Here is a 27,421-nt window from a genome sequence, read left to right as displayed (position 1 = left end):
GATTGGTTGATTGTTTGGAATGTTATATTGTTTGTTATGCCTATTTTTGAATGTTTGTATGTAGAGTTATGTACTAGCGATAAGCTAAATACATAAATAAATAACTGCGTATGGTTGATTCGTTTGGCTCGGGGACTGTGTAATTATGTTCATCGTCACGCACTTTTCTTGATCAACACACAACACACCACACAACCCAGCACAGAAACGCACATCAGCGAATGCATTCCCTTCAGAGAATTGGAGCAATGAAGGGTATGTTGCTGTAAAATTGAGCCAAATCGCCGTCAAATGCCAACTCCAATTCATTAGGGAAAGATCAGGAGGAAGAAGAAATACCCGCAGCCCCATCATTTTTTGTTGCACCGACACAGGGGTCTTATGGTGGCGATGCGATAGGAACGTTTTAAGATTGGGAAGGAAGTGACTACGGCCTTAATTAAGGTACAGACTCAGTATTTGCAAGGTGTGAAAACGGGAAACTACGGAAATCATATTCAGCGCTGCTGTGAGTGGGGATCGAACCCACCATCTCCTGAAAGCAAGTTCACAGTTACGTGTCTCAAACCGCGTAGCCAACTTGCTCGGTCTCACCAATGTTGAAATCAGAATTAGATTTATGCATTGGTGGTAACAAGAAGGAACAGTCCACCTCTGATCAGTCTGTCTGACACATTTAATTTCTCCCCTCGGCCACTATATCAGTTAGCATGTCAAAGACCGTAGACAGGAAACATTACTCACCCTTGACAGACGGTCCCAAACGTAAATTTCCTTTGGCTTGGACCAGTTCTTTCTTTACTGCTGCCCCCAACTTACACCTCAAACTTTCTCTGTAAGTGTGAAAATGTATAACAATCGTTTGACTTGGACCACTAGTAGACACACATAACGATGTTCACCTTAAACTGACGTGCGAGCATCCTGGTCCTGTAACATCTAAATAGGCAACTTTCTGGGAAACTCTTAGTTACGAAGAAAATGTATAACAATATTTAAATAAATTCTAAATCCTGCTCGCGTTTTCCTTTGCCATAGTTTACCGCTTCCCGGACTAAAGATTCCCGAAATTTTCCCCTGTAAAATTCCAAAATTAAAAATGTATTCACGACAAGAAATCGTGGATAAGTTACAAAAGGTACGTACTGCATTTCAATTGTATGCTAACAAAACTGAAGGAATGGAATGGAATGGATAATCCTAAAAGGCATAGATTTTTGAAAAGTATATCGCAATCAATTTCGTCAAATTTCTTTTGAAAATGAGTGAATACTAAGTCCCTCTGACCCCCTTCATATAGCTTTTCGGAAACTTTTTGAGTTAGGTTAACCCTATTTTAACCGTAGATCGTCGAGGAAGAAATCCATCCTGGTTTACTGTAACGAGTGGTCCTGAGAAATGCAGACATTTTACTGTCAAGTATGAACTCTAATACTTTAGCCAGAGATGATAATACTGACACGGGCAAGCTTTCGCGGTAGGGTCCTATTTTATTTCAGGAGAGAACGAAAGAGGATATTTTGTGCCTGTACTTGGCTTATTTTTCGGTATTGCTTCTTGTAACACAGAGAAAATATTATCATAAAATATATCTACTGCTTTATCTAAATCAGAGCATTAATAAACCGATTCCCGGATACAGTATCCATGTCCAGAGTAAAGTCGTTCAAAGTTTGCCCTCTTGAAATTAAATGTTTCCATAATAAATCCGGTTACGCTTGAATTATTCCGATTACATAGCACCAGGTCGATGTCTCTCCCGTTGCAATTACGGACTGGGTTGTATGATAAGGTAAGGTAAGGGTGTATTCTGCCCGTAGGCAGGTCCGAACCTCCGCAGAGGTGTGCCTGAACCGGAGTTTACGTACGGTAGTGTGGCCAGTTCCTTTCCGCTCTTCCGTTCCCTTACCCCCCACCAACAGCGCGTGGAAACCCATCCAAATCATCACCACGCCCAGTGTTGCTTTAACTTCGAAGATCTCACGGGATCCGGTGTTTCACCACGGCTACAGCCGTTGGCGGGTTGTATGAAGTAAGGTTAAAAAAAGATTATAAAAATTACAAAGTTATTCGCTGTAGTAATCTATATAAATAAAGTTGTAGCGGGTCCGCGCCTGTAATTCCGTTTATTTTGCTAATTTTTCAGTTATTTATCCGTTTTAGGTCAACTCAATACCGTATCAGAGGTTTTTAACTTTCGTGTATGTTTGTCCGTCTGTTCCACCGTCACGGCGAAACGGTTGGAGAGATCTCAACCAAACTTCGTATTCAGAGTATACTCATCCAGGATCAGGTTTAGATATGTATTTGATTTAAAAATCACTGGCTAGATTGGAGTTTGTGGGAAGATCAGAACAGGCTTTTTTTTTCAATTTTCTCTTTTACTATTGCTTTTATGTAAAATCTGTAGACTATATGTGAAACGTCCCTTCATTTTAAACAACTTCCGTTACGTACATAAGTTCGCTTACTCCACAAATGACGGAGAAAATGACGATATCTTGCGGGTTTTATGCTATTCACTGAGTTACGGACACCCGCGAAGACCGGCAACGAAACTACCGGTTACCATGGCAACGTCTATGGCTGCTTGCCAGCAGGGAAGTAGCGTAATGCCATTTTCGTCATTATTCCTGTAAACTCGTGGTTGTCCGTTGGGTAGGAGGTGAGGGAGGCGTCAAGCTGCCATTCTGCGGGATATCTGCGGAATGCCGTTGGAAGTTACAATCATCTTGGAATAGTAATAAGGGTGGCTGTTAATATTTCAATAGTACGCGGAGTGTAGCCCATTATTTCACACCGTAAGGTGTTTTATGGCATTTGCTATAATTTTTACTGTATTTCTCTTCTACATCCGTTTTATACTTTAATTTCTTGCTTCTGCTTTGCCTCTTTAGGCTTAAGTAATAACGCCATAAGTCATATTCTTATCAAACTCATATGATCACAATTAAATTAGCGTCGTTTCATTTTTCCAATACATCCACTTGGTATTTACATATTTGTCCTCTTCGGCTGTCCTCGGTTATTACCCGATCTTCAGTTAATGTAACTTTCTTAACTGTATTACTTTCTTACTTAATTCCTTCGTATTTACGCGAGTGCACATCGCGAAAACTGGACACTCTTTCCTTTGAGGAAAAATTCCTAGCTGTTTAATTGTGGAACATTTTGGCCCCAAAAAGTATCGAAATATTTTAATGACGGTTTCGGGATAATAGGTAGCTAAACGGTAAGTCGTATAGCAAAACAGACAGCACAATCGCCACTCAATTGGAACGATCTACAACTCTGGTCCTATGACATTTTGTCGTATCTCGAACCAGTGTACGTTAGACAGAGCTGAATTTCTCTATTATACTGTAATGAAATCCGCCCAACTCGATTGTGACTGGCATTAGGAAAAGGGGCCTGTCTATGTAATAAAAACTCCACATCTCCATTCTGAACGACAGTAGACAAATGAGCCTGCCATTACAGTAGGAACTCCCGAACTCAGTTATGAATGCCAATAGGAAACGTGGCCTGCCGTTATCATCAATACTCCCCAATGCACACCTTACATCAGAAACAACGTATGGGGTCCTCCACGTGGTGTTTCTCGCATAACGCTAAGAGACATGAAATTTAATATAATCTTATTCAGTGCATGTAGAGTAATTTACGTAGAAATCCGTATACAATGTAGAATACTGTAGATAAGCACGGGTACATTTGCTATTTATTATTAAAGTGTATAGAGGAAATGTTAAAATCTCCAGCTAATTATTCAGCTTCCTTACTTACATAGACATACATATATATTCATTGTAGATTGTTGTGTAATGCACGTATTTACAACCTCCTATTTGTAACTAACATTGCATCCTTTCTCCTTTTGTTAAATCACAGAGACTTGCAGACTGAATACTGTAAGGTATAACAATATATAACCAAGTTGCATGAATTTATGTAATTAAACATTACTTGTTAGAACTCGTGTATAAGATTACCTCACCTTTTGAATCAGTTCCGGCCTGCAAGCTATTGCTGAAGCTGCTGACAGAAACCAACAGTCACCAAGCGCTCCTTGTTTCACATCGGTACGATTTGCTCCATCAACGAACATCTGAGGTTTGGAAACAATTTCCTGTGGACATAACATCACCCTCATAAGTATCCATTATGATGCTTAAAGAATGAGCTCCTTGCATTTTAAATATACACTAATCAGCCGGAACATTATGACCACCTACCTACTATCGATATAAACCCGTCCAGAAGATAGCAGCGTCACCGGACAAGGAGTGACTGCTCGTTAGACACACACACGGTGCATGAAGTATCATTGTGCGTGCTGTCCGTGTGTATAGTCCTCTCCGTGTAAGGACGTACCCTAAGGGTGCAACCTTACCCTTTCTCCCCTGTAATATTAAGATATTGATTTATGGTTACTTTTCTTGCTGTTGGGTCTTTTTCAGTGTCGGTAACCATACAGTTTAGGGACCCTACTTGCCGATACGACGTCTTACATTTACCGTTAATCTGGCACGTTGGCAACGTTCAATCACTGCTCTAGCGTGAAGTGCGTGTTGCCACCGCATCGCCGTTAAAGTCAGTAGTGATACATTTGCGAGAATATTTAAAGCATATTTTCTTTTTCTGTGGGATTGTAAATCTATTTGGCTAATACCAGGTAAGTAGGATTGTGGCATGTTCGGATAATGCATTTAATAACATAGTTTGTGTGAAATGATGAAAGTGCTCAAATACGTCAGTCTCATGTCTAGATCTACCGGTACATGAAATAACTCTTGCGGGACGAAATTTTGGCAGTAGAACTTATAACATTATTATTTTCAAATCCGCAGTGAACTTGAAAGCTGACCTAAATTCCGTTCACGGAGCTTGGCACATTAGTATTCCTATATGTTTCCTGATAAGCTTGAAGATATAACCAGCCTCCAGGCTGAAAATATGCCCAATAATCTCTCTCCTTACTGGTTACCGGTATTGAAGAGAGAAGGAAATATTCGCGCAAAAGAAAGGGAAGTCATTGGATGTCTGGAACTTTCGAAAATCACACTGCAAAGACTTATTAAATAAATTGCATCGTTTAACACGCCCCTCTTTTCAAGAATATGGTTATAGTACGCCTACTGTATATCAAAATAAAGACAGATAATTTAAGTGAGAAAGTGTGTTTATTTCCTTAATTCCTCATTGAGGAGATATTCACAATTATCTTGATTTATTTCATCTTATCTTTTATCATTTACTAGGGTAGGGAAACATTCATTATCGGTGTTTACATTGAGGTTAGTTTGTTATGGTTATGTCTGATGATTTTAATATGTAACCAGGCAGGTTGGCAGCAGTGATCAGCCATTACAAAAAAGAGAAAAGAAGAGCATCGGGCGGCGACATTTACTTTCTGGGGTATTTCCTTACGTGGCAATTACTATAGAATGGGGAAGGCGCGATCTATCTGAGTTTGACCGACGGCAGATTATGATGGCTCGGAGGCTCGGCGTGAGCATTTCGGAAACTGCATGACTTGTCGGGTGTTCGAGGAGTGCTGTGATGCGTGTCTTCAACAAGTAGCGAAACCTAGGTAAAACCACATCCAGACGTCCAGGGGTTTAGCGGCCACCCCTCATTACAGATGTCGGACGTAGTACGCTGGGCAGACTGGTAAAAATGGACAGGCAGAGTACAAGTGTGTCTGAACACACAGTGCACCGAACGCTCGTAAGGATGAACCTCCGTAGGCTACGACCCATGCATGTGCCAATGTTAACACCATGACGTCGGCTACTAGGACTGAAATGGGCACGTGACCATTGCCACTGGACGTTGGCGCAGTGGCAGAGCATTGCATGGTCTGATGAATCCCGATACCTTCGTCATCATCGCGATGGGAGGGTGCGAATCCGTCGTCTTTCAGGGGAACAGCTCCTTGACACCTGTACTGCAGGACGGAGACAAGCTGGCGGCGGCTCAACTATGCTCTGTGGAACATTCGCGTGGGCACCCATAAGTCCAGCGGAACTCGTGCACGGCACCACGACGGCCGAGAAATATCGTGCCCTGGTTGCAGACCACGTACACCCCTTCATGAAGATCGTGCTTCCCAACGGCAGGTGCATTATTCAACAAGATCCTAACCCGATCGAACACATCTGGAATGTGATTGAACATGGCGTCAGAGCTCATCGCCCCCTCCCCGAAATTTACGGGAGTTAGGTGACGTGTGTTCAGATGTTGTGCCAACTCCCTCAAGCGACCAACCAAGGCCTCATTGCTTCCATACCAAGACGCTTCACTGCTGTTATCCGAGCCAAAGGCGGACCAGCTATTATGTAGGCGGTCATAATGTTCCGGCTGATCAGTGTATATTTACAGTTAATTTTGTACATTAAAGCATAATAAAGGAAATTTAGTCGATCTTTCGACAGATATTTCTGTTGCAGGTATAGCATCATGTAATAAACATTATAGAAATGTAATCGATCAAACAACGTAACCATAATCGTTATTTACGTTACGAGTGAGATGTTGCCGCGGAATTTCGAAACGAGTAACGTTGCGAATGGCCATTGAGTACAGTATTTTATTTCGCACTATGGTGATTTTTTTTAAATTTTAAATTAAATGTTTCGTTATAAATAATTTTGACACGTAGTCGCGCACATACATGTCTTTTCGTTAACTTTGTTAATGAACACGGTTAACCAACAACGTTCATGAATATTCTTTGACTATTAGTAAAGTGGTGGTGGTGGTGGTGATTATTGTTTTAAGAGGAAGTACAACTAGGCAACCATCCTCTATATAACACTAATCAGAGGGAAAAACGGAAGGGGTCCGACACTTCGAAAAATGAAGATATCGGCCAAAGGAAGACAAGGGCCGCGAAGGGCGTGAAAATGAAAGACTCCCTAGCCCTCGCAAACCTAATAGCGTCGGGGTCGGAAAAGAACAAGAGTTGACCAAGGGAGGTCGGGTAGGATAGATGAAAGTGAGGAGCCTGACACAAGTAAGTGGAAGCAATGTCAGGACTCAGCTGAGGGCCCCGTGGTCGCCAACCCACGCTCCAAAGTTCAGAGCCCCTGGGGCTGACTATTAGTAAACAAAATATAGTGTTCATAAACTTTCCCTGCATGTTGATATACATCAAATCTTTGACTTTTGTGACTGAAACTTTTCATTAACTTCTCGTGTTTTCGTTAACATTTCGGTTCGTACATACGCAAGCACACAATCAGAGCACGCAAATTCATAGCGACGAATACGATGCTTTCTTATTTCTTCTAAAAATCAATTGTAAAATCGCAAGCGAATATTCTGAAATATGGTATTTTTAATGTATGATATTCCTTTAGCTATGTTCTAATTTAGTTCCATTTCCAGCTTCGCTTCTCGCTGATTAACCTAATCTTCCATAATCACTTGGATATCATCGAAATAGTAGCCTCCGTGGCTGAGGCGGCAGCGCGACGGCCTCTCACCGCTGGGTTCCGTGGTTCAAATCCCGGTCACTCCATGTGAGATTTGTGCTGGACAAAGCGGAGGCGGGACAGGATTTTCTCCGGGTACTCCGATTTTCCCCGTCATCTTTCATAGCAACACTCTCCACTATCATTTCATTTCATCAGTCATTAATCATTGCCCCAGAGGAGTGCGAAAGGCTTCGGCAGCTGGCACAATTCCTATCCTCGCCGCAAGATGGGGGCTTCATTCATCATTCATTCATTCCATCCCTGACCCGGTCACTGACTGGAAAACAGGTTGTAGGTTTTCATTCATTATAAAATAGTACTATCCTAACTAGGTTAAATGAATATTTTATTTATTTCGTACCTTTACCAATTCATTCTGATTGTTGTAGACCCTATAAAGCTTCTAACACCTCAGGCACAATAACTGAAATTGCTTGGTTTGATACTCTAGACAAATATATAAGTGAAATGTACAAGTCACCACTTTCTAGGAATCTTAAAGTTATTCACAGCCTGTCATTAGTGGAGCCTGCTTTACGATAATCTGTATCATTTCTCTCAATTTCAGGCCCAATTACTGTCAACGCGAACTGAAAATTATGTGGGGACTTTCTCAAGAAAAATCATGAATTAAAAGATCTGACATAAGTCTTCTCTTCAAACTTAATTCTAAACGCCTTTCCAATATTTTTCTTTGCCACACTCTGCGTCTATTTTCTTCTTCCTGATGCAATGCATCACAAACTCACAAACAGCTTTTCATGGCTTGGATATAATTTTTAAGAAGTTTGTTAACAAAAGCTTATTAACTAAGTTAAGAAATGTTTTCATTAGTATTGTTTATTAAATTTGTTTTGTTAACAATGTTTATTAACTTTGGTGTCTAGCCATTAGACCCATGCAGTGAGGTGGTGGTGGTGGTGGTGATTATTGTTTTAAGAGGAAGTACAACTAGGCAACCATCCTCTATATAACACTAATCAGACGGAAAAATGGAAGGGATCCGACACTTCGAAAAATGAAGATATCGGCCAAAGGAAGACAAGGGCCACGAAGGGCATGAAAATGAAAGACACCCTAGCCCTCGCAAACCTAATAGCGTCGGGGTCGGAAAGGAACAAGAGTTGACCAAGTGAGGTCGGATAGGATAGATGAAAGTGAGGAGCCTGGCACAAGTAAGTGGAAGCAATGCCAATACTCAGCTAAGGCCCCGTGGTCGCCAACCCACGCTCCTAAGTTCAGAGCCTCTGGGGCACCCATGCAGTGACGTTTATTCTTTTGTTGTGTGTTCCTATGAAAGATATGAGAGGTGTGTAGGCTGCATGGAGTTAAGTGGTAATAAAACATCAGCATTAATATTATTTGAAGCAGTGAACATTCCCCTAAGCTAGCAGAGTCGTAAACATGATCCTCCGGTCCTGGATTAATGAAGGTTTAGCGAAATTCATGATACACTGAGTTATACGGGATGGACCACGTAAGTTGAGACTGTACAATATCTCAAAAACTATTTTATGAAGAACTGTCCGGAATTAAAGCTGATTGATACACTTAAAAAAATGGAAATTGCAACACCATAAAGGCATTGGTCGTTTGTGTTGATTTTCAAAATATGGAACGATGCCATGTAGGTATGTAAACGATCAAAGTTTTAGACCCATTCGATTGTTGCTGCAGGTCTCCTCACGTGATTGGTCGCGGAGGAATCAACTCCAGTATACGGACTCTGGTGAAGCGTAGTTGACTTGCAGTCTGTGCAGTGAAGTGTTCCCCGTCAAGCATGCCTCGACGATAGAGAAGAGCACGCTATCAACAACTGTCGCCGTTTGAGAGGGCTCGGATAATTGGGCTGTGAGGGGCTGGATTATCGCTAAGAACTGTCGCCGCACATGTTGTCCGGCAGGCATCTACGGTACAACGTGTATGGCAGCAGTGGTCAAATGAAGGTACCCACACTCGTAGACCTGGCACAGGCCCAGCGCGACTGACAGCTGTGAGAGAGGATCGCCGCATCATTCGGATGTCCTGGATGGAACCCCATGCAACAGCAGCGGAAATTCGAGCAGCTGTGGCACCCCACGTTACACAACAAACAGTTGGTAATCGCCTGCGTGCATCTGGCTTACGAGCCCGTGTCCCTGCAGAAGGTGTTCCATTGACCCCACAACAGCGACGTGTAAGGCTGGCCTGGTGTCGAGAAAGATCGACGTGGGTCGACGAATGGCATAGGGTCGTCTTTAGTGATGAATCGCGCTTCTGTCTTGCCCGCAGTGATCGTCGGAATCGTGTGCGCCGACGTACCGGGGAGAGGGGCCGCCCCAGATCTTATTGTCGAGAGGCACACAGGGCCAACACCAAGCATTATGGTCTGGGGAGCTATTGGCTTTAATGTGAAATCGCAATTAGTGCTTGTTTGAGGGCACTATGACTGCTCGACAGTACGTTGAAAGGGTACTCAATCCAGTGGTTGTCCCTATGATGGCGAACATTGCTAATGGGATGTTTCAGAGGACAATGCCCGGGTTCACACTGCACGCATCTCCAGAGAAGCTCTCCACGACATCACAACCTTAGAATGGCCCGCCAGATCCCCGGACCTCAGTCCTATTGAGCATGTGTGGGTCAACAACTGGCCAACCGTGCTCAGCCACCCACAATTCTGGAGAAACTGACCCGTGCAGTGCAGCAAGCATGGGCCACAATTCCTCAGGAAGCGATCCAGGGCTTTATTGACTCCATGCCTCGACGAATTCATCAATGTCTAGCAGCTCGTGGTGGGCTGATCCTGTATGGATTGTTGTTCGAACTTGTGGTCAGAGGGACCTTAAATAGTAATCATCGAAGCACAACTGAACACTCGGCCTGCATGTTTAATTGCAGCAATGTAGCACTACTCCTTCTGGGTGTTGCAATTTCCATTTTCTTCAGTGTATTAAGGTGGGGAAGAACATGCTATTTGTCGTATTTTATTTGGAGAACGTTTGGGTGGTCATTTTAGGGTCACGTGATTTTTAAAATGGGAGATAACATTTTTAATTTAGTTTTGTGTGAGGAATACGAAAACAAACAGCTTTTGTATAAAGCACTTTCCAGTTGTCCGTACACCAACGTACACAACAACGAAAAGTATGAGCGAATTACATTAATATGTTTGAAGAGCGCAATGAATGGTTGGACTCATTCGACACAGTTTAGCATAACACTACGGTGAGGATGCCATGAGACACTGTGTCCGTTGTTTTGTTTACTTTCTGAGGTAGGACTGTTTCCTGGTATCTGTCATTACTGTACTTGCAACCTCCTGCGAGGTGGATCATCTGGTAGTACGTACTTACTACAATTAGTGATCACCGAGTGACAACCATCAGTTCCAGGCAAGTCGTTTAACATTTGAAGCGTACCCAGTTGTCTGTGTTTTGAAATGGATCGACTTTCACAACAAGACAAAGTGCAAATGGTTCTCATTTACAGGGAATCTAGGAGAGATGCGGAACGGAGAGATGTGTACGCGGGAAGGTTTCCTGATAGAAGAACTCCATTAAGTGCTTCATTTTATCGTGTGATGAAACAATTCACCGAAGGAGGCAGTGTCCAGCCAAAGAAAAGGAGGCGCAGACTAAGCGCTACGGACGACAATAGGGCAGTTGCGGTGCTAGTTACAGTGGATTACGACCCCACGTGAGTTCTCGCGCATTAGATACCATTGCAGGAATGTCAAGAAACAGTGTCCTCAGAATATTGAAACGGCATAAATTCCATCCCTACCATGTCATTACATGAAGAACTGCACGGGTGATGATTTTGTGAATAGACTGACGTTCTGTAAGTGATAACAGGATAGACTGCGGAATAATATTAACTTTTTTCAGGTAGTATTGTTTAGTCACGAGGGTACGTTCACAGATCATGGTGAAGTAAATCGACACAATATGCGCTATTTGGCTGTGGACAATCCTCATTGGATACGAGAAGTGGAATATCGGAGACCCTTGTCGGTTAATGTGTGGTGTGGAATTTTGAGTGCCAAGATAAATGGGCCATAGTTCATTGATGGCAACTTAATAGGTGCAAAGTATAGACACTTTTTAACGGAGGTGTTGCCATTTTGTTGGAAGATATACCATTAGAAACTAGGAACCAAATATGGTATCAGCACGACGGATGTCCTGCGGACTATGCACGTACTGCTCGAAATGTTTTAAATAACCATGGTCGTTGGACAGGTCACGCAGGTCCCGTCAGTGGGCCTGTTCAGTCTCCTGACGTTACATCCCCGGACAATTTCTTATAGGGTTACCTGAAGGATCGAGTGGATTGTGGAAAACCAACGACTCTGGACGAAATGCTCGTGCCAGTATTGACAGACACATCGTTCAATCACAGAATTGAAAAATTCATTGAGGTAGGAGGGCATCAATTTTAACATTTATCACGCTAAGCTCCGATGCGTATGCAATACCTAGTATTACTCTGTGTACCTAACTGTCATAAATGTTGCATTGTCTGCATTAACGAGAGAACCCTGTACTTATACAGCTGTTTAGTTTTGTGTGAGGAATGCGAAAATAAAATTAAAATATCGCTTCCCATTTCAAAAAAGTCAAGTGACCCTCAAATGACCATCCATACGTTCTCCAAAGAAAACTCGACAAATAGCATGTTCTTTCCTCCTTAATATCAAGCATTTTTTTACTCCAGACAGTTCTTTATAGAACGCTTAGTTTGTGAGATATTGTACAGTCTCAACTTACATGGTTCATCCTGTATGCGATATTATGTCTTAAATGGATTAATCTATACATTAGTGAAGATTGTTATGGCGGCAGATTACATACCCGCCGATAGTGTGTACGTATACGAAGTTACATTGACATCCGATCATTTCTGGTGCTTCAATTTTTATTTTTTATATTTTGCCAGGAAGTGTATTTAGAAGAGTGCTGTCATTAACTACGTGTATAACAACGTCTTGATCTGAAGACAAGAATGAATGGCCAAAATCTATTGTTGTGAACACTCATAGCGTAAATCTTTTTGGCATTAATATATTCCTGATACCAGGTGATAAAACTCCTTCCAGTCTGACCTATGTACATAGGTTCGCACTGGAATCACTTCAATTTCTATACAGCTGCATATCATCCAGGAGCTGACTTTTTTCTTAAAGAATACTGTTCATCAAAACTGGGTGCTCTTGCCGCACCATGATTTAATCTCGCTTACTCTGCTACCATTTTGTAAAATAAAGATACTAAATAGTTGAAGTGGTCTGTTCAAAATCGGTGTTGTTTTTAGGGTCATCAGTCCATAGACTGGTTTGATACAGCTCTCCGTGCCTTCCATCCTCTGCTAACCTTTTAATTTCTGCGTAACTACAACATCCTACATCTACTCTAATCTGTTTGTCATATTCATACCTTGCTCTACTCCTAGTGTTCTTACCGCCTACGCTTTCCTCATATATTAACTGAACAAGTCCTGGGTGTCTTAAGATGAGTCCTATCATTCCTTCTCCTCTTCTGGTCAGATTTTGTCAAATCGTTCTCCTTTCACCAATTCGATTCAAAGACGCCATTTTTGTGTAAATGGGTGGTGGTGGCGGTGATTATTGTTTTAAGAGGAAGTACAACTAGGCAACCATCCTCTATATAACACTAATCAGAGGGAAAAGTGGAAGGGATCCGACACTTCGAAAAATGAAGATATCGGACAAAGAAAGACAAGGGCCACGAAGGGCGTGAAAATGAAAGACTCCCTAGCCCTCACAAACCTAATAGCGTCGGGGTCGGAAAAGGACAAGAGTTGACCAAGAGAGGTCAGACAGGATAGATGCAAGTGAGGAGCCTGGCACAAGTAAGTGGAAGCAATGCCAGGACTCAGCTGAGGGCCCCGTGGTCGCCAACCCACGCTCCAAAGTTCAGAGTCCCTGGTGGTGGTGGTGGTGGTGATTGTTTTAAGAGGAAATACAACTAGGCAACCATCCTCTATATAACAGTAATCAGAGGGGAAAATGGAAGGGATCAGACACTTCGAAAAATGAAGATGTCGGCCAAAGGAAGAGAAGGGCCACGAAGGGCGTGAAAATGAAAGACTCCCTAGCCATGGCAAACCTAATAGCGTCGGGGTCTGAAAAGAAGAAGAGTTGACCAAGGGAGGTCGGATAGGATAGATGAATGTGAGGAGCCTGGCACAAGTAAGTGGAAAACAATGCCAGAACTCAGCTAAGGGCCCCGTGGTCGCCAACCCACGCTCCAAAGTTTAGAGCCCCTGGGGCCCCTTTTAGTCGCCTCTTACGACAGGCAGGGGCGTGTGTAAATGGGTACGGAAACATCGTGTTGCAAATCAGGCGGAGAAAAATTTCAACGAGGTTTGGTGTTCGCTAATGCATATTCTTTCACTCTATCCGTGTTTATATTACTGTGAGGCGGATTTCAACCAACCAAAACTATGTCTAATAAAAGAGTGTAGCAAGTAGGCCTAATTACACTGTAGTAAAGTGTCATGATACTAAAGGTAAGGTGAGGGTGTGTTCTGCCCGAAGGCAGGCCCGAACCTCCGCAGAGTTGTGCCTGAGCCGGAGTTTACGTACGGTAGAGTGGCCAGTTCCTTTCCGCTCCTCTATTCCCTTACCCCCCACTAGACCTAGGATTTTAAGGCAAATGCCTATTTCGTTCCTTACGAGATAACATGATGTTTTAAAAAAATGTTGACGTTTCATGACAAATCCCTTAGAATTAATGTAGTTTTATAGTGCCCTAAAATACCTATTTGGACCTTTAGAGCCTATTTTACTATTTTAGTGCCTAAAATTGCCTATTTTCTACATTTAAAATTCAACTTATGAAATTTTTACAATCACACAATGGACATCTCTGGAACGAGCAGAAAAACAGAGGGTGGGTTTTTCACAGAAATGTGCTCTTCCCAGACAACTGTCACCAAAGGAATACTAAGTGAAGTTTGGAGGTGGAGGATTAGCTCAGAAGAACAACGAGCAGGTAGTAAAGGACGTACTGTGTCGAGTGACGGGGTGAGGGGGAGGATTATCTAGGAAGAACAATGAGCAGGTATTAAGAAGGGACATACTGTGTCAAGTCGCCAGTGAAAGAACACCTTTATAAGTACATATAGTTCATCATGCCTAAAACGAAATCATCTAAGAGTGCGCTTATACAACAATGGCTTGTACAATTTCCACAGATGACTTTTGTTGGAAAGATTATTTTCTGCCAGTACTGCAATAAACAGGTATGTGCATATATCTGAAATTTCATATTAATCTTAAAGGAAGGATTTGATATTGGCTCCTCTAATTAATTGTAGAGACCTAGTCTAGGCGACCTGGGTTCGATTTTCAGTACCGGCAGTAATTTAGAAATCTATGAGGTCTGGAACGGTGTTGACCCAGCATCGTGAGGACAATTGAGAAGCTACAGTGGGCAGGGGTCACGGAGGCAAGGCAATACGGCTGAGGGATGTATCGTGCTGACCACATGCCACCCAATATCTGCAGGCCATGAGCTGGGCAGCAACCGTTATTGAAAGCCAAGGCCCTTTGGGGACTGTAGTGTTCTTGTTCTTAATTAACTTTAGAGTAATAATGGCTTAATTTAAATAGTTCAAAATTACAAATTTTATTCAATGCCTCACCTTTTCTATTCCTCATCTTAGTCTCTAATTGACATCACTTAATGTGTTTTAGATTTCACACGAGAAAAAATGCCACCTTCAGCAGCATGCAGATACTGCCAGTCACAAAGTGAAAGCAGCCATGAAAAGTAATATTAGACAGACTCTGCTCACACAAACTATATCTCCTATAACCCATAACGGTTTCTATGCTGATATGTGTAGAGTCCTAGTTGCACCAAATATACCCTGGAATACTGTGCATAATCTGGTTTTAAGAGATTTTTTTTACAGAAATACACCAGCAGCACATCCCATCAGCATCTACATTAAAGAAAAACTACTTAGATATTTGTTACGATGAGGTCATTTTGTCAATCAGGGAGGATATTGTTGAGTCTTGCATATGGCTGTGTGTGGACGAAACCACCGACTCTGTGGGCAGGTACATTGCTAACCTTATAGTAGGAAAACTGGAACCCAATCAGGCATCTACCGCTCACCTTCTTTGCTCTAAACAGCTTGAGAAAGTCAATAGTCTAAGCATTGCATACCAAGGGGTTGCAACTGTTGTATCCTGGGAGTGTAGATGATTCTAAAGTCCTTCTCCTTGTCCCCAATGCTGCTTCCTACATGATTGCCACTGCACCTCTCCTCAAAACTGTCTATTCTTCTTTAATTCATGGTACTTGCATGGCGCATGCATTGCATAGACTCGCAGAAACAGTTAGGGCCGAGTTTCCTGCAGTAAATACTTTCATTTCAACAATGAAGAAAGTGTTCTGTAAGGCTCCATCAAGAATAGCCAACTTTCGAGAGAAACTCCCCTCTATACCCTTCCACCACAGCCAATCATCACCCGTTGGGGTTCCTGAATGGAAGCTGCCCTGTATTATGCAGAACATCTTGAGGAAATCATGACTGTGATAGACAATTTGCCTTTAACGGACAAATCTGCATGTGTGTTGTCTGTCAAAGAGCTGTTAAATGATTGCTCCAGTATTCAGAGAGACATGCGTATATTCAGGCAATTTTTTCATTTCTTCCAGTCACCATTACAAATACGATGGAAAAAAAGAAATAGTCTCAAACAGCAATTTTCTGTAATCGAGGAAGCTGAGAATAACAGACAAGTGCTAGGGTTAAGGTAGGGGATAAAATAAGAGACAAGTGTTCTAATGTACTGCAGAAGAACCCAGGTTATTCAGTGCTGAAAAGGGTACATCAGGTAATGGATGGGGAAACGGTAGACTTACCAAGTGAAATTCCATTGAAAAATGTAGGTGAATTTTCCTATGCCCCTCTAACACCTGTGAGTGTGGAGCGCTCTTCTTCTGCTTTCAAAATGATCTTAACAGGCAAAAGACACAGCCTAAATGTGGAAAATGTGGAGAAGATTATTGTTATGTGCTGTAAAGCAAACTACGAATGAAAGTACTGTAGGACTGTTCCTCACAAATAATAAACACACACTCCCTTCGCGTTTACACCGTTATTGGATGCCTACAGTGCTGTAATTGTGTACAGTGAATTTGGTATTAAGGTTTTAGATCAGTACTGTTAATGACATATCATATAATCCATAACTCTTTTTGACACATGACTTTTTATATTTTTGATAAATGTCTTTTTTATTCTGTTTTAATTTTGCAATTATTTCGGTTAAGAATAGGGACACCACGTTTGTTAAAGTAAAAATGTATCACGTTACAGTTTAAGTGTATATTGTAATATTTTAACGTCCATTTCCTGCCTATCCACACATTTTTAAAACATGTTTTAAGTGCCTATTTTCTCTTTTAAAAGCCTATTTTCGGCGCCTAAAACTATTTTTTTAGAGCCTAAAATCCCAGGTCTACCCCCACCAACAGCACGTGGCAACCCATCCACTTCTCGACCACGCCCAATGTTGCTTAACTTCGGAGATCTCACGGAATCCGGTGTTTCAACACGGCTACGGCCGTTGGCATGAAACTAAAAAGAGTGCGGATAGAAGGCAACTGCATTATAGTATGAAATAACTGTTGATTTATGAGGATATAATTTGTAATTTGCTTCAGTATCACAGTGGACTTTTCTAAGCCTTCTCAATAGATTCTTCAACATAGATTTCGGAGGAATACAACACCTGTGCCCTACATCATGTACTGAAGAAACCCTGCCACTCCACATGCCCTCGATTCGGGGACTGGGTGTTTGTGCTTTTCCCATCATCCCTGAAACTCATACACCACCCACAACACTGTCCTCCACCAAAACACACACTGTTTCCCATCCCCTCGTCTGAGACCGTGGCTTACAAGGGATGAACCAAGCTAGCAACAGCCGCACGAAACAAAATGAAATTATATATATACTCCAAATAATTTGAATGTTACATTTACTCATCTTTGACTAGTAGGTGTTATTGTTCCTGATTCTGAAACAATTTGATCAAAATAGCATATTTTTCTATAGATATCTTATCAATCCTTATGTATTCTTCCAGGTAAAACATGAGATTTGTCTTTTTATGATTCATTAAAAAATGAATTACAATAAAGTACTATTAAATACTTACATGCGGTCGTTTCCAAACTAAGAGAGGCAGCTCATTTTCGGGATCTTGAAATAAAGAGTCATTAGTGGCCGGGAAGTCTGGATCGCAGTAGAGATCACTTCCTTTGACAGAAGCGAGGATCTTCTTCAGCTTCGCTGCCTGGACGTCCTGCAAGACACGAGCGATCACGGATTAGAATATGTTCCCTATGTTTCCCTATGTTCTTACTCTCACTGTCGGGACAGTTGGGATACGAGCTCTTTGCCGGAGGACATTGAAGAAAGTATAGTTTAGGAAATGGGTTGGAAATGTTAGCGAGCTGCTCAGTGTGGAAAGAAGGGAAGTTCTTCGTCTCAGTAAACAAAGGTGGCAGGGTACAGAAAATAACGATCTGAAAACGGTCAATTTCCAACCAGACGATGCAGTTGACCGTATTACGTGGCGCAGTTACTGTAGATCCAGAAAACAGACACCGTACCAACGAGAAAATGTGAATTAAAAGAAGAAGAAGAAAAAATTGATAGTGATCTAAATATGCGTTGAAAGTTATGAGCCTAAAATGTAATTTTTAATTACCTATATTATTGGACCTATCAAAAAGTAGTACATAATATGTCATACAGAAAAAAATTTCCGATCATTTATGTCTTATTCAGTTTTACCGTACTGTCTACGATGAGACTGGTGGTGGTGGTGGTGGTGGTGGTGGTGGTGGTGGTGGTGATGAAGAATATTGTTTTAAGAGGAAGTGCAACTAAGCAACTATCCTCTATATAACACTAATCAGAGAGTAAAATGGAAGAGGTCCGACATTTCAAAGTAAGTAATATGCAGAGCTGCTTTCTAAACCTTTTAATAGTTGCTTTTACAGTTTGGAAAGGAATTGGTTTTGATATAGGGGCAAAAACGTATCATCGAGTTAAAGAAATTAAATTGTTGAAATTTCTACTTGATAGTAAAAATTATAGTTTAAAACTAATCCTCCTTCAAACGCAAATTTCAGTTGCCTAAGTTATTAATGTAAAGACATGAAATAATGATAACTAAACTTAAAATTATGACAAAGTTTGTACATGTTATTCATTTTCTTAGTGATAACAAATCAAACTGTTTAAATACTTTGTCTGTACATTACTCAGAATTTTTGAAGCTAGTATTTCTGTATCGGTCGTGTCCACAGTAACAAGGAAATGCACTTTTTAATTTTCTGTAATGTCTGTCTGTCTGTCTGTCTGTCTGTCTGTCTGTCTGTCTGTCTGTCTGTCTGTCTGTACGCGCATCACGAGAAAACGGCTGAAGAGAATTTAAAGAAAATCGGTATATAAAGTCGGGGAATAAGTCGCTAAAATCTAGACCATGAATAATTGTATTCACTCTGAGTGGAATGGTAGTTTAGGAGAAGGCCTAAAATGTAATTCTCAAATGTTTGTTATTAGTGGTCCTATCGATAAATACTACATAACAATAGTTGTATAGTATTAAATTTCCGATCATTTATGTATTTTATATTTTTACCGTACCGGCTATGATAACAGAGATATTCATGAATTTGGATTTTCATTGCGAAATCCATATCAACGCCGAGCCACGAAAAAATGGGTAGATAGAAATTAATGAAAATCGGTATGTAAAGTCGGGGGAAAGGGGATCTACGCTATAAATAATGTTATCCACTCTGGTTGAAATGGTACTTTAGGGGAATGCGCCTAAATGTAAGTTTTAATTACCTACAGTATATTATTGGTCCTATCGAAAAGTACTACATATCATAAGTCATAGAGAATAGAATTTCCGATCATTTATGTCTTATTCAGTTTTACCGTACTGACTACGATAAGACTGGTGGTGGTGGTGGTGGTGGTGGTGGTGGTGGTGGTAATGATTATTTAAAAGGAAGCAAAACTAGGCAACCATCCTCTATATAACACTAATCAGAGAGAAGAAATGGAAGGGGGCCAACACTTCAACGAATGAAGGTATCGGCCTAAGACAAGGGGCACGATGGGCGTGAAAATGAAAGACTCCGTAGGCCTCGAATGCTCTACATTAATAGAGTCGGGGTCAGAAAAGGACAACAATTGACCAATGGAGGTCGTATAGGATAGATGAAAATGAGGAGCCTGGCACAAGTAAGTAGAAGCAATGCTAATAATTATAATAACGCCATTTGATTTACGTCCCACTAACTACTTTTACGGTTTTTCGGAGACGCCGAGGTGCCGAAATTTAGTCGCGCAGGAGGTGTCTTACGAGCCAGTAAATCTATCGACACGAGGCTGACGTATTTGTCAAGTCCAGTCTCTACGTACAGGCCATGAAGGCCCATAGCGGGGTGGAAGGTAAAGGCTTCCACTATCCGTAACCTCGGCACTTGATGGGGCAGAGTGGTTAGCCCTACGCCCGGTTGCCTTTGCCCCCAGGAATTAACCTAGTACTCATTTTTTGTGTAGGCTGAGTGCACCTCAGGGCTATGTGCACCTCCGGAATCGAACCCAGGTCATTCCGGGTGAACCGAACACGCCTTTACCGCCTCGGCCAGACGGCCCCTTGACGTATTTGAGTACCTTAAAATACCGCCGGACTGAGTCAGGATCGAACCTGCCAAGTTGGAGTCAGAAGGCCAGTGCCTCAACCGTATGAGCCACTCAGCCCGGCAGAAGCGTTGCTTTTTGTTTTGTTTTTGTTTTTTGTTTTTTTGCTTTACGTCGCACCGACGCAGATAGGTCTTATGGCGGCGATGGGACAGGAAAGGCCTAGGAATGGAAAGGAAGCGGCCGTGGCCTTAATTAAGGTACATCCCCGGCATTTGCCTGGTGTGAAAATGGGAAACCACGGAAAACCATCTTCAGGGCTGCCGACAGTGGGGCTCGAACCCACTATCTCCCGATTACTGGATACTGGCCGCACCTAAGCGACTGCAGCTATCGAGCTCGGTGTAAGAGAGTTTGTTCCATCAAATAGTCAATGAGAGAAAATATGTGATAAGTGGCACTCGCCTGGTAGCTAGAGTACGTACCCGGTACGTTGCTTTAGAATGAAGCAATATCACTAGTCTGACATTTACGGACACACATTGGTTAATGTTCACAGAGTTAGCTGACTGGTACATGCTCTTTGAATACACATATTTTCTTTATCCATTCTATTCCAGTACCATTATAAACAGAAGTAAAACGATAAAAAAAAAGATAAATTTCCCTTGAAATTCAATCATTCATTGTTCACTCAAACTGAGATCGAAAATGAAACACTCACCGTTCGCACTGGCATCTTGGATCTTGGTGGGTTCCTGAAACTGATGGAGCAAGAGTTCGGATGGTCCTTTTATAAAAATGAAGTTCAATTAAACTTGCAGATATCTAGTCACCCTGTTGACCCAAAGTGACCTCAAAGGCGGGGACAGAATCATTAATTATTTTGATTAAGCGGCGCTTATTATTTTTGGTAGTCATAAATGAAGTGTCCGAGCATTATACTGTAGACGACGCCAAAAAAGTAATTGCATGCGATCCATTTGATAACAGTTTCTTTAAGAAAGTGGGGAAAATGAGTCATAAACTTGAGTATTTCAATTGGACAAGCCCTAGTCTCGGTACGCTTCTTCGTAAAGTAGTGGAAAAAAATAGTTGAGTCACACGTATAGTTCACAAAACATGCAAAATATTACTCTGTGGACACTTGACCTATATCCTGCTGCTTCCGTTGTTTAGACCTCATGTATTGTTTGAAACAGATAATCCCTTCCATTTTCTTGTCCATGGGTAGCAAAGCCTAGTTGTCGCTTAATCTATCGGCGATTAACGGCGGATATTTCGCCGAAAGGTCCCTATGCTCCCAAGCGATATATCCTCAGTCCGGTGGTATTTGAAGGTGCTCAAATGCGTCAGCTTCGTGTCGATAGATTTACTGGTACGTTAAACAACTCCTATGGAACAAAATTCCGGCACCTCGGTGTCTCCAAAAACCGTTTAGTGAGACGTAAAATTATTAACACTATTATTTGTACCTGCGAACTTGTTTTATACAATGCGTACAAATTTGCTGTGTTTTTTTAGCATTCATGAATCTCGAAAAATATATTTTGAACAATCAGGTTGTACATGTGTTATCCTCTACTAGTAATGTATCCGTGCTTCGCTACGGTATTCTACATTGTATACGGATTTCTAGGTAAATTACTGTACACGCAGCAAGTAAGATTTTATTATATTGCATGTCTCTTAGCATTAACCGAGAAACACCATGGCGAGGTCCTCATACGTTGTTTCCCATGTAAGGTGCCGTTTGTTGAGTTGTGATGATAACGGCAGGCCCCCTTTCCTACTGCCATTCACAGTCGAGTTCGGTAGTTTCTACTATAACGGCAGGCTCACTTGCCTACTGCCATTTACAATCGAGTTGGGGAGTTTTCATTATAATAGCAGGCATCTTCCTGCTGCTAGTCAAAATTAAGTTTTGTGTTATCATTACAATGACAGGCCCCTTTTCGTGATGCCAGTCACAGTCGTGTTGGGGAATAGACTACTCATTATAACGGCGGGCCATCTTTCCTATTGCCAGTCACAATCGAGTTGAGGAGTTTCTATTATAATAGCAGCCACTTTACTTTCTGCCAGTCACAATCTAGTTGGGGAATTTTGTTTATAATGGTGAGCACCATTGCCTACTGACAGACACAATCGGGTAGGGGAGTTTTGACCAAAATTGCATGCTCCCTTCCCTTCCCTTCTGCCAGTCAAATAAAGGAGATTTTTTTATTACAACAGCAGGCCCTCGTTACTAATGCCAGGTATAGCGGAGTTAGGGAGTTTCCGTTATAATGGCAGACCGCCTTTCCCACCGCCAGTCACAGTCGATGTGGGGAGTTATGATTAAAATTGCAGACGCTCCTCCTACTGATAGTCACTCTCGATTTGTAGAGTTTGTATTATAGTGGAAGACACCCCTTTCTAGAAAGCTACAAATCGACTTCAGTGTAACATATATATAGACAGACTAGCAAATGTGCCCGTGCTTCGCTACGGTATTCTACATTGTATACGGATATCGAAGTAAATTACTGCAAAATCAGTGAATAAGATGTTTAAAAATTGCATGTCTCTTAACGTTATCCAAGAAACAGCATGGAGAGGCCCCCATACGTCGTTTCCAATATCAAGTGCGAGTTGCGGAGTTGTGATGATAACGGCATGCTCACTCGACTAGTGCCATTCGCAATCGTCTTGGGAAGTTTTCATTATAATAGAAGGCCTCCTTGCCTACTGTGCGGTCACAATCGATTTGTGGAGTTTTCGTTACAATGGCAGGCCCCCATTCCTAATTCCAGGCACAGTCGGGTAGGGGAGTTTCGAAGAAAATTTCATACTCCCTTACCTTCTGCCAGTCAAATCGAGAAGGAAATTATTAATTACCATGGTAGGCCCTCCTTACTAATGCCAGTTACACATGAGTTGGAGAACGATTACATTCCTACTGCCAGTCAATGTCGATGTGGAGAGTAATGATTAAAATACCAGACGTCCAGCTGAGAGTCACTATCGATTTGTCAAGTATTAATTAGAATGACAGACACACACTTTCTACACAACAAATTGACTTCAATCAATATATATACAGTAGAACGGTATACGAAGTATATGCATGTTTACAATATTGCAAACCTTCATTTACAGATTAACTGCTGCTCAACGGTACGTTATATGGACAAACGGATTGCACCATAAGACACCTATTTTAGCAGTCTAAATGGGTGATCGTATGACATTTTCTCATGTCTCCTCTATTTATGGGTTGGATTGAGTTAGAAACGTTGAATAGGGAGAAATTTGGGTGTTTCACACCCTGCGTTACTTTTCAGATACATGTGACAGCTAGAAACATAGAATTTGGTTCACATATGGCTACTGAAAGGACCAGTTTTCGTGCCTAATGTGACGATTCTGTCTTTCCTATAAGTCTGTCAAACTATGAATTAAACGTGATAAAAACGGCAAAATTTACGTAGATCGAGAAATACAGCCAAATCTAACGCACACGTGATAGAAATAGGACAAAAAGGCGTAGGACCAAAGTTGTAGATTATTCTAAATTGAACATAGATAGCGCCATCCGTTTTATGATACGACTTACCGTTCAGTCACGAAATCTCTAGAAACGAAGGTCTGCACCGTCTTTAATATTTTTTCTACATTTCGATATTTTGCGGGGGATAAAAAGTGAATTAAACATCTTGGAATTTTTCCGTCGGTTACAGGCTAAAGCCTGTCATTTTCCCAAATTTCAATTTTCTACCTCGTCTGGCAGATGGTGCCGCCATCTTGATTTGGGGGAGAGCAGTAAAAATGAGGACTTTCAGGAAACTAAAGCTAAAAGGTGGTGGTGGTGATTATTGTTTTAAGAGGAAGTACAACTAGGCAACCAGCCTCTATATAACACTAATCATACGGAAAGAATGGAAGGGATCCGACACTTCGAAAAATTAAGATATTGGCCAAAGAAAGAGAAGGGCCACGAAGGGCGTGAAAATGAAATACTCCCTAGCCCTCGCAGACCTAATAGCGTCGGGGTCGGAAAAGAACAAGAGTTGACCAAGGGAGGTCGGATAGGATAGATGAAAGTGAGGAGCCTGGCACAAGTAAGTGGAAGCAATGCCAGGACTCAGCTAGGGGCCCCGTGGTCTAAAGCTAAAATATATATATATATATATATATATATATAAGTTATATATATAGAAACAGATTACGTCGCACCGACACAGACAAATCTTATGGCGACGATGTGACAGGAAAAGGTCAGGAGTGGGAAGGAAGCGGTCGTGGCATTAATTAAGGTACAGCCCCGGCGTTTGCCTACTGTGAAAATGGGAAACCACGGAAAACCATCTTCAGGGCTGCCGGCAGTGGGTTCGAACCCACTATTTCCAGAATACTGGATACTGGCCGCACTTAAGCGACTGCAGCTATCGAGCTCGGTCGTATAATTCAGTGGCATGTTACTACACTGGCATCTAAAATCGTTACAAGGAAGGCGATAAACAAGTTCTTGGATACAGTTTTTCTTCTTCTTCCTCCTAGCATTTTCCCAATTACTTGGGGTCGGCATGTTATATGAATTTAACCCAGTTTTACGCTCGGATGCCTTTCTTGACGCCAACCCTAAGTGTGTGATGTTTGGGACATCACTGCATGTATTACATTATTGAACTATATAATTAATTGATAATATGTATATATTTAATCACTGGTAGGTCATTTTTAAATTACTATATATCTTCTTTTTCTACCGCTTTTTCCACACCTGTGGGGTCGCGGGTGCGAACTGGGTCGCACATGTGGATTTGGCCCTGTTTTACGGCCGGATGCCCTTCCTGACGTCAACCCTGTATGGAGGGATGTAATCGCTATTGCGTGTTTCTGTGGTGGTTGGTAGTGTAGTATGTTGTCTGAATATGATGAGGAGAGTGTTGGGACGAACACATACACCCAGTCCCCGAGCCAGAAAAATTAATCACAACCGATAAAATCCCCGACCCGGCCGGGAATCGAACCCGGGACCCTCAGAACCGACCATTCAGCCAACGAGTCGGACTTTTAAATTACTATATATATATATATATATATATATATATATATATAGGGTTTTAATCATCCATTTCACATCATCATTTCATTTCTTTGTATCGTGGCTATAACGTATTCTGAACGAACAACTTATTGTGTAAAGTATTTCAACATCATTCGTATTAATAGTTTGCAGTAAATTTTCCAATAGCCGTAGTGAGGTGTCCGGAGTCAGCAGGCTAATTTCAGCCCATTACCAGGAAATGTACGTCATCAAGCTTACGAGAGACCGCACCCCTTCCATACTCTGAGGAGACAGTTGAAACCTCATGAACGCCTACTTTTCGAAGTTCGCTACCTGACGCTTTATTTCCGCGGGAAAGTTCAGCCTATGTTAATAGATGTAATGAAGCAACGTGATGGATTCACAGCAATACATAGGAGAAGGGATAAGACCTCAAATCTTACTGGACCATGTGATGTGGTTGATGGAGGGAGATTTTGTAGGCTATATGCATTAATGACAAGGGCTGGAGAGACTCTCTTACTCTGAATCGTACTCACAGAAGAAGAGACTCGTACTCTTGAAAGACGCTCTTACGACGATTCTACGATTCTAATTTATCATCGGAGGAGGGCTGTACGTCTTGACATCGGAGAAGATTTTAACTTAGTTAACTTCGCATCTGAGTAGTATACTACTCAAAAGTTTCTCTCATTGGGACCTGTTGTCTCAACGACGAGAGGTAAAGTCAAGGTAGAGATTTTGTTATGAATTTAGTTACGCTACATTTCCGTAATACGGAAAAATACAAGTGTATTCTCTCCATGAACGGAAACCATGGTGGTTTTGCTATTAAAATTAGGACTCATTACGACTTTATGTAAGGAGTACAGTGGGAAGTGTTAAAGGCAGGAAAGCCATAGTAAGCTAGTGTACTATGCACAAAGCAGAAGTAGGACTGGAATCCACAAGAGATGACGCCACCTGTACGAGAGATCCATCAATCATAAGCTTCTACATAACAGAGTCTACAAATGGTGAGCTAATGGCATAAATTACTGCAAGTCTTCGCGCAACAGTTGATTTTCTTACAGTTTATTTCATTCAATTTTTCTTTTTTTCCGTAAGTTCAGATTTCGTTAATACTCCGTTACGTCACGTTTTTCATCCTAATAAATAGCTGTTTTAATTTGTATTTTATGAAATTATTATTAATGATCCTTAACTTCCAAGTTAGTGTACTTAATGGTTAGTGTTCCGTCACCCCACCCCTGGGAGTTTTTAGTCTCATTACGCGTTGTTATTATTATTATTAATTATCAACTTTCGTTTTCAAACCAAAAGCTTGAAGCTGGCGCCCATGGGATATTTTTTATGGAGAAACAATGATATATTACTTATTTATATTAACATTAAGGTGACCCAACATGTCACAATTATGTCACACAACTGTGGGCAGAGTGGGTACGTCACAAGTGGAGGGATGTATTCACTATTGTGTGTTTCTGTAATGTGATGTGTTCTATGTAAATTAAGATTATATCAAGACGAACACAAACACCCAGTCCCCGAGCTAGAGGATTTTACTATAAGCAGGTAAAATCCTCGTCTCGGGTGGAAATCGAACCCAGGCTCCTCTGATGGTGGTGATTATTGTTTTAAGAGGAAGTACAACTGGGCAACCATCCTCTATATAACACTAATCAGAGAGAAAAATGGAAGGGGTCCGACACTTCGAAAAATGAAGATATCGGCCAAAGGAAGACAAGGGCCACGAAGGGCGTGAAATGAAAGACTCCCTAGCCCTCGCAAACCTAATAGCGTCGGGGTCGGAAAAGAACAAGAGTTGACCAAGGGAGGTCGGATAGGATAGATAAAAGTGAGGAGCCTGGCACAAGTAAGTGGAAGGAATGCCAGGACTCAGCTAAGGGCCCCGTGGTCGCCAACCCACACTCCAAATTTCAGAGCCCCTGGGGCTCCTTTTAGTCGCCTCTTACGACAGGCAGGGGATACCCACAGGGGGACCAGGCTCCTCTGAACCGAAGGCTACGAACCCGGCACCCCTTATACCAACAATTTAGCCACGAAGCCGGACATAGTAATGAATGAAATTACGTAACAGCTCTGAGGCAAGAGCAAGAGGGCAAAATGGAAATTACAGAACGAAGTTCTTCCGTTTCCGCTCAAGAAATTTTCTGCCCGTCAGCAA

The 27,421-nt window shown here is 41.7% G+C and overlaps 1 protein-coding gene across 1 annotated transcript in view; it reads right to left on the bottom strand.

Annotated features, from left to right (window-relative positions):
- LOC136879246 (calpain-9) overlaps positions 1-20,947 on the bottom strand; it is a 48,913-nt gene extending 27,966 nt beyond the window's left edge. Inside the window, exons 1-3 of the mRNA XM_068229000.1 lie at positions 20,905-20,947; positions 17,671-17,817; positions 3,998-4,129 (exon numbers count right to left, since the gene is read on the bottom strand). Coding sequence (XP_068085101.1) covers positions 3,998-4,129; positions 17,671-17,817; positions 20,905-20,919 — 294 coding nt within the window. The 5' untranslated portion in view covers positions 20,920-20,947. The remainder of the gene's footprint in view (positions 1-3,997; positions 4,130-17,670; positions 17,818-20,904) is intronic.
- Positions 20,948-27,421: the final 6,474 nt, after the last annotated feature.

Source organism: Anabrus simplex, chromosome 8 (genome assembly GCF_040414725.1).
Source record: "Anabrus simplex isolate iqAnaSimp1 chromosome 8, ASM4041472v1, whole genome shotgun sequence".
Classification (NCBI taxonomy): domain Eukaryota; kingdom Metazoa; phylum Arthropoda; class Insecta; order Orthoptera; family Tettigoniidae; genus Anabrus; species Anabrus simplex.
The sequence above is the reverse complement of the archived record's forward strand: the minus strand, read 5'-3'. Positions and strand labels throughout refer to the sequence as shown.